General features: G+C 37.7%; 1 protein-coding gene across 1 annotated transcript; it reads left to right on the top strand.

Moving 5' to 3' along the window:
• Window positions 1-7,137: 7,137 nt before the first annotated feature.
• On the top strand, window positions 7,138-7,995 carry LOC131774812 (melanocyte-stimulating hormone receptor-like). The gene has a single exon (XM_059090895.2). It carries the CDS (start codon window positions 7,138-7,140, stop codon window positions 7,993-7,995), a length of 858 nt encoding a protein of 285 aa, XP_058946878.2.
• The last annotated feature ends 371 nt before the right edge of the window (window positions 7,996-8,366 follow it).

Raw genomic sequence — 8,366 nt, 5'->3', positions numbered from 1 at the left:
TCCAAAACGAGTTTCGTTTTTTAGTTTTCGTTTACATGCAAGATAATTTAGCCTGTAAAAACACGTATTTGTGTCTTTTTCTGTCTTTTTCTATGCTTCCCTCGCTCCTAAAGAGGATTCATACAGATACATATATAGATAGATATACAGATATATCTGAGGAAGCAAGTTAAATCATATTCGCTTTCGTTTCATTAGAGTGTCAATGAGAAAATCAGGCCGGAACAGAGGCGATGATATAAAAATTAGCATTACTTTTTGCTTTGTTCCTTTGACAAATAGGAGAACCACATGGAAATCTAATCTGCCTGATTATTTACTTGATTTATTCAGATTTGAAGCAGAAAGGGCTCTCTAAAATCTTTGGTTAGATTTCTTCCCCTCTCTCTCCTTATAGTCCGAAAAGGTCCCAAATCTTAAAAGAGAAACCAATTCATGCCATAATTTCAAGCTGGCTAGTGCGAGCCATCAGAAAAGTATTAAAAGTTTTGGGGAACTGATTGATTTCTTCTTGGGAACGTGACAGGCCAACACAATTGTAATGCAACTCTTTCGAGTGATATGTCATGGAATATCCTACGAGTCACCTCTATTTCCTCGAATAACACGAATCTCTATAATGAAACGACAAAGGTAGTTATCCAGTTTAAGGGGAGGAATTTTGGCCTGGCGTTTTTTCTTTGGTTTGTTTTCTCTTCAAAGAAAATATCAACTTCCTGATCAATCAGCAGCGTATTTTTTGTTAAATACTCATTTTTTGCTTTGTTTTGGACCTCAGAATTAATGTCGAGGGAAACATTTGGCTCTGACATGGTTAAAGATAATCCGACCCAAGGATTGGAATATCCAGGATATACAAGTGCTGGCAAAGAAGACAAGTTAATGTATCAGTCACCGCTAAACAGATCGGCAAGAATATTTCTTTGGTCAGAGACTCGTTAATCGATATTTAATGTCCTATTTTAATTTACAAATCTATGCTCTAATTTCAATTACGCGGTTTCGCTGGAGATTATCTTAAATAAGTAAATATTTTGAGGAACCAAAAATACCTAATAAGAATTAATATCTTACAGGCGAACTTTATGAATTGTAGTATATCGTAGAGCATTTTCACTATTAAAGTGACCTCTCAAGATCATTTTTTATACAAAATTTACAATTTTGGTGACTCACAACCTCACTCATTGCTAATAGTGTTGTCAGAAATTGTTTAAGAGAAAATTTCTTTTTGGGTCTCGTGTAAGGATATTATGGAAAATTATTTGTTTATCGTGGTTTTATACAGTACTGAACGTTTGATCTTTTGTCTCACGATGTAAATCGTAATTTAGCGAATATAGAAAATAAATTTCAGCTAATCAAAAATTCTTGTTCCTATTTGGGCTCTGAGTCTTGCCAAAACATCTAATCACTGACCTCAAGTAGGAATCCTTTAAGACATCCAATCAGTGGGAACTTTTCCATTGCGATACCTGTCGTTCTACGGTCAGCGGATCATAAAGGTCGGACGTGTTTTCCTGAGCTCCGCCATTTTACTCAGTTTTCTTCTTATTATTTGGCGCAAAAATGTATTCTTTGGTCATATAACTTCCGGAATAGTTCTCTCCGAGCAAGAAGATACCTCTGCCTTATCTCAAGAGAAGTGGCATAGTGGAATGCGTGGTTCTTATGTCTCTATGCACTCACGTGGTCGGAGGTTTCTTGCCGCTCGAATCCTCGTTTTCCTTTCAAAGCAAAAGGATTGCGTTGCTGTCGTTTGAATGTGAGGTCATTACCTGTACACCTGGATGAAGTAGGTACTTTGATTCTCCTAAACAATCTAGATGTTTTTGCTGTAAGCGAAACCTGGTTGAATTCTACCTGGAACGACCATGAGTTAAATATTCAAGGTTATCAGTTATTTCGACAAGACAGAGAAACGACCGTTGCATCTAAAGCTCCAAATGGTGGTGGTGTCGCAATCTATGCTAAGCCACGCTTCACTGCCGAAGAATGACATTTTCAAATGAAACGCACATAGAACTCATATGTTTACAGCTCAGGCAGCATGTAGTATTAGCAGTGAATCGTAATCTGGAGAGAATAACTTCGCAAACAACTTTTACACAGCAACAATACAAAAGAAGCTTCTATGAAAACGCTTATTGCGCCCTAATCAAACGGGTATCCCTCGTGCACAACCCATAACTCAAAGTTAATCCAAAAGTGATTCAAATTATTTTAGATTTTACACATATCAAGAAATGTGTTCTTCAGGTCCAAAATGGTTAGGCCTCTTAATGCTTAGGGGTTGCATTCAATAGTATTATCGCCATGAGAGTAGGATCATGTACGTGGCTACCATAGAACCAAAGACCTGACTGTTATAATACAAACATTAAATTCAAGTCTTAATAAGAAAGACTGTTATGGAAGTTCTCTTTGTCGTTATTTATTTTTCTAGGCACATAATGAATAAAAGAAGGACAAAAATATTCATGAAACCATAGCCTCCACAAAAGTTATAGCGCTTCTTTTGGAGAGCAAAATGTTTTTCTGAAAATTCAATTTTTGTTTAGTGCGATGAATAATGTGAAAACACTTTGGACAGGGTGACCGTTGAAACCTTTCGTGTAGTAAAATTATATAGAATTTCCGGCGTTTGAGTAGATACGAATTAGCCGGAAATGAAATATTTCTGCGGCACAGGAGCAGTAGGGACTGGAGCAGTTGAAGTGCAGCATGGGTAGAATGGAGTGCTACAAAGGGGATGTTTAATACGTGGGAAAGCATTTTAGGCCGACATCTCGTCTTGCTCACGTTATTTTTTAGTATATATTTGATTTACTAGTGACAGTTCGAGTTTCACAAGGGTTTCTTGGCTTGTTTGCGTGTTTCTCAAAATTATTTAGAGTTTTCCGTGCTTTGTCGGATTACATGTTTAGTAAATAGGGGCAAAGACCTTCCAGCCGTGTAGCCTTCGTAGGATGGGCTTTTCAGATCATGAGCCATGATCCTACCCAGATGTCCTGCCGAATTGTTTTTTTCCCTGTCGGGGTTTTTTTCTCGCCTCTGTTCTGACAGTATACTGTGTTAACTGTCGCTCAGCTCTGTTCTAGTTTTTCCACCACATGTTTGAATGTAATAGAGGTTGTTGTATAACGTATTGTTACATGTGCGGTGCTCGTCCGAAACAGCCTTAATGAACCTGATGGTTTCTCTAATTCATGTGTACTGCGTAGTGGAGCCGAAATCCTTTCTTTCCTCAAGTCATTTTAATCAAATCCTATTGAAGCGGCCGTAAGTAGGCTTTTTGAAAGTTGGAAATCTTCAATGTGCTTCGGCGTGGCAATTTTGGTTTGATTTCGCATCGCCGGATTATGTTAAATAATACTTTCATTGTGTCCCAGCCGTAGTTAGGGGGAACTTAAAGCTTAAAATTTAAAATTCAATCAAGAATGTTCACTTTCTTTTATTAAAAGATCGCACGTAATCGTTCATGCTACGTAGCATATTCAGCATGCGCACGTATAATTTTATTTTGAGCAAATTACAAAGTCAGTATTGTGTTTTAAGAATAAAGGGGTAAGTTTCTAAAGAAACTGTGGTGCTGCGTCGGTGGGAGAGTATAGCAGGTAATTTAGTGTTAACAACTGGGTTGAAAACGTAAATTAGCCACCGTAAAGGGTAAAAAAGCTGACGTTTCGAGCGTTAGCCCTTCGTCAGAGCGATTAGATTGTGTTTTAAGAGGCGAACTTTAGGTATTTTTAATGCCTGCGAGCTGTAGTTTTAAAGCAGGCACGAGAAAACTATTCGAAAAGCATTTGCAACATTGAATTGAAATCTCCCTATGATTTCATCAAACGTATAAATTTCGCAATTTCTCAGACTTCGTCGTTTATGCAGTGACGACTCTGATTTTTCCGAAAAATCAGAGGCAATGTGCCAGTTTTTCGATAAACGTGGCTATCCTGTTTCTGTCGTCCAAGCGGGCCACCACCGTGCCCAACAAATCAATCGACAGTCAGCACTAGAAACAGCTGTTAAGGAAAACACTGACCGCATTCCATTCACTCTTACATTTCACCCCCACAACCACGCAGTTGAATCTATTATTTTTAAAACTTTAAATTACTCCAAAACTATTCAGAGATTGGCACTATCTTTTCGCAACTCCCACTTATTTCATTCAAACGTGATAAAAACATAAGCAACTTTTTGGTCAGAAGTTCATTCCAAACCAATGACCAATCTGGAACTTTCAAATGCGCTCGCTCACGTTGCAAAACTTGTCCTTTCATTTACAACGCAGAGAAATTATCGGTACCCAAGAGATCTATTAGGATCACTGATCACTTTACGTGTACTTCCGCCAATGTTATTTAATGCATAACATGCACTTATTGTTATAAGTTATACATTGGCGAAACAGGAAGACGACCGATTCCGAGAACACTTTCGCGACGTAAAAAGAAATGACGAAGACGCATCCAAACCAGTCGCTAGACGCTTTAATCTCCTCAACCATTCAAAACAGCATATGGCAGTTTGCGGCCTTTCCTTACATCTAGGCAGTTCGGAGAGCCGCAAAACACTAGAACAAAAATTTATCTTCCAAATCGGCATCCTTAATCCCCACGGAATCAGCGAGCGCTTTTCATTCAACTAATTTATTCCTGTTTTCTCTTCACCATATTCCTACCAATAGCGTAGCTCCACTTTCAGCATATAAACTCACCCACAACTCACAATTCCTCCAATCGCTGTGACGAAGGGCTAACGCTCGAAACGTCAGCTTTTTTACCCTTTACGGTGGCCAATTTACGTTTTCAACTCGGTTGTTAACACTAAATTACCTGCTATACTCTTCCACCGACGCAGCACCACAGTTTCTTTAGAAACTTACCCCCTTTAATATTAAACGTTGTTCAATTACGTTCTTCGGGGTTTGTAACTAAACTTATCCGAGTTCAGATTGATTTGGGAAGTACGCATATGATCTGTGGTCGTATTCGGGATTTTGACTCTATAGAATTACCCCTCTTTTAGTCGATGCACTGCCTGGTTCTCGTTCTCGATACAAGCTTCCTCATTAGTTGTTTACTCCAGAAGTGAATCAATGGGTTAACAAGCGAGTTTAAAATTGCGGTTTTTTTCCACACTTCTTCCGTGTTTGGGAAAATAGCATATGTCTTAAGCGCCCTGTTTTCTTTGTTTCATCTTTCCACTTCTTTTTGGTCTGTTCCTGTGCTTTTATCTTCCTTTGTTGCTGTTATGCGAAGTCGTCCATTGAACAAGAACAACTGGTTGTAGATGCTAAAAGTGTCATCAACCAAATTCATTTGGAACTTTTCAGCTCCGTTCAAATCTTGCGCGCGCTTTGTGTTCAGTCAATCACTGAGAAAAAGTAAAACTGTAATGTAAAATGCCACAATGATTCTGGCCATGCATGCTTGAAATGGCATCTTGTGCGAAAGGGCAGGTGATAACGAAGTTATCTCGACATGAAGAGTTATCAGATCTGATAATTATGCGATCATGATTGACACTATATTTCTTTTCTATACTTCATAATGTGTTTCAAGAGACAGATTGGAAGTTCCTGATGTGTTTTCAATCTTTGAAATAATGATAAACAAAAACCAACGACAAAAACCTCTGACAGGCTCTGTAAAAGGTAGTATATCAGTTTTTTGATGCAATAACAACCGTCCTCAAGCGCGCTCAATATGTATTCTTATTTTTGTTTTTTCAATCTCTTGACCTGTTTTACGAATTGTATCGTGGAAGAAACAGGCGTTTGGCTCATGAACGTCATACAAAGAATAAAACCATGGCATCGAAGATGGGACGAGTGTCAAGTAAATTGATATTTTTGATGAAAATCTTCGTGAACGAACTTAAAGAAAAGAGCTTAAACTCACAAATGATATTTTTGACAATGAAAGACAGATATGCAGATAACTGACTTTAAATTAAGCCCATCAAAGCAAAGTAAGATGTCAAATAAATTAATTGCTAATATTTTTCTTTTAATATAGTTTTAAATTAGAATAAGAAGCCATGTAACCATAACTATCGATATGGTCGTGTAAGGCGAATCAATTTCCTAAAGAGAAAGGTATGTGAAGAAACGAGTGGGCTGTTACAAGTTACAGAGACCACTTAAATGGGCTGAAACCATTTTTGACTCGGTGATTAATGAAAAATCTAAAGTGATTTAAATTATTTTGGATTAAGAATGATAACTGGGCCGAGCTTTAGGGAGACTCATTTGATAAGGCGGCGAAGAAAGTTGCCACGTAAGCTTCTTTTGTGGTGTTGTCCTGTAAATGTGGACTGAGAAGTTATTCTTAGGAGGTGCTTAAACTACTTACTATTCAAAGCTTAGCTTTTCGCTGCCTTTTCCTTTTTCGTGCAATAATAATAATCTGTTGAAAACATTAATTTTAGCGATAGATCAGATACAAAACAGAAATAGAATTCAAGAGTTCATTATTGAAATATTGCTGATAAAATTTTCGAAAATGTATGATTGTTTATCAGGTATGCATGCCATTAATTGTAATACAGCAGACATGGGAGATCCGTGCGTCGGGTTTTGTGACGGCGAATTCAACTACATTCGATTTTGGCTGGGTTGATGCCATGAAACTGACTCATTACTGTTGGATTTATAGCCATTCCCAATAGATTTTGAATTTTCAAACGAAATGATTATGACACATTGCATGGGGATGCAAAGCAAAATACTTTCAATAATTTAAAATTAGCAGAATGGAAATTCAGACTTCGAAACTGACCTTCAGAATGTATTTTATATTTCAACAACGGAAAAACTGAAATTCGTCTGTAAACTTAAATAAAAATAAGTTGTTAAATCTTATTGTGTAGATGTGTAGGCATACACATCTGAAACAAGAAACTTAGAGCTGAATTAATCATACAATTAGAAATTGAAATATGTGAGAAAATATCAAGTTAAACCACATGCACACTAAAATGGGGCCAATGGATCAAAGCCTCCGAAAACATTTCAAATTCTAACTGATACAAACTGAGCGGTCGATATCAATAACGTATCAAACTAAACACATCAACGTATCAAACTAAACAACTAAACTTCTTCGAGCTTCATTTGCGAACGCTATAACTATGACCAGCATAGAAGGCGACACAGTAATTGTGCCTTTGGAGGTTAACTTCATGATCAGTGTTATCATTAACAGCATCACCTGTCCTTTCACAGTTCTGCTTAACGTGCTCGTAATTATAGCCGTCAAAAAAAGACGACGACTCCGAACTAACAGCAACATCTTGCTGGCCTGTTTAGCGGTGACTGACGCATTAACTGGTCTCTTTGGTCAACCGTCATATGTCCTTTGGAGGATATTCCTAATATTTGGCCTTGGTGGCAGTGAAATACTTAAACAATTTAATATCAGTGTTATGTCTACACTTGCGTCTGCTTCACACCTTCATCTGATGTTGGTTACTTTCGAGAGGCTCATAGCGATCAAATATGCGATGCACTATTCAAACGTTGTAACTAATAACAAACTGAAGATAGCGGTGTTAGCAATTTGGATCATTGGTTTCGTGTGTGGTACTTTAGTTGCGTTAAAAATGTACCTGGCTATGCTTTATATCGGAAGCCTCATCACGATTTCATGTATCGTGCTCGTTGCCTTCGCATACGTGATTTTGTATCATGAAACCTGCCGTCATCGAAGGAAGATAAAAGCACAGCAACTACCCCAAGAAGAAGTGGAAAGATCTATCAAAGAGAACAAAGCGCTTAAGACAACAGTGTTTGTAGTTGGTGCTATCATTGTGAGCCTTCTTCCGCTTGGTTTCTGTCTCATCGGTACAGCTACAGACCTCTTTGATACCTGCCCCATCGATGAACCAATTTGGAAAACTTGCAGCATGTTAAACTCGTTTGTTAATCCATTGATCTACTGCTGGAGACAAAACGAAATGAGAAAGTTCGTACTTAGAATAATGAAGTAGGGCAATATGACAGAAAAACTAGAAAAAAACCTGTTTATGTAAACTTTAAACTCACTCGATAAACAAACTCCTCAGTTATTGCTCTATATCATAATCGCATCAGTAACTTGTGACACGAAACCTCTGAAGGCTGAGAGTTTATTTTCAAACTCAGTTCTGAAGTCTTAAATTGAAGTTATAGCTTAAAGTTACCAGGGAAGTCACGTTATTTTCTTCGCATTCCTAAGAGGTATATTTAAACATCGCCTCAATACCTGAGAGGCGGAAACCCCATGTCAGCCGTACTTGTTTATATCAGGCATTACCGCGAAATTATTAGCAATATATCAATAAATATATTAGTTAAGGGGAAAGTTATCTCAAGAAATGAG

Source organism: Pocillopora verrucosa, chromosome 10, assembly GCF_036669915.1.
Source record: "Pocillopora verrucosa isolate sample1 chromosome 10, ASM3666991v2, whole genome shotgun sequence".
NCBI lineage: Eukaryota > Metazoa > Cnidaria > Anthozoa > Scleractinia > Pocilloporidae > Pocillopora > Pocillopora verrucosa.
This window is presented reverse-complemented; position numbering and strand designations above follow the sequence as displayed.

Bases quoted from the DNA above. Each gene is read 5' to 3' on its own strand.
- LOC131774812 (XM_059090895.2), top strand. From the start codon at position 7,138: ATGACCAGCATAGAAGGCGACACAGTAATTGTGCCTTTGGAGGTTAAC.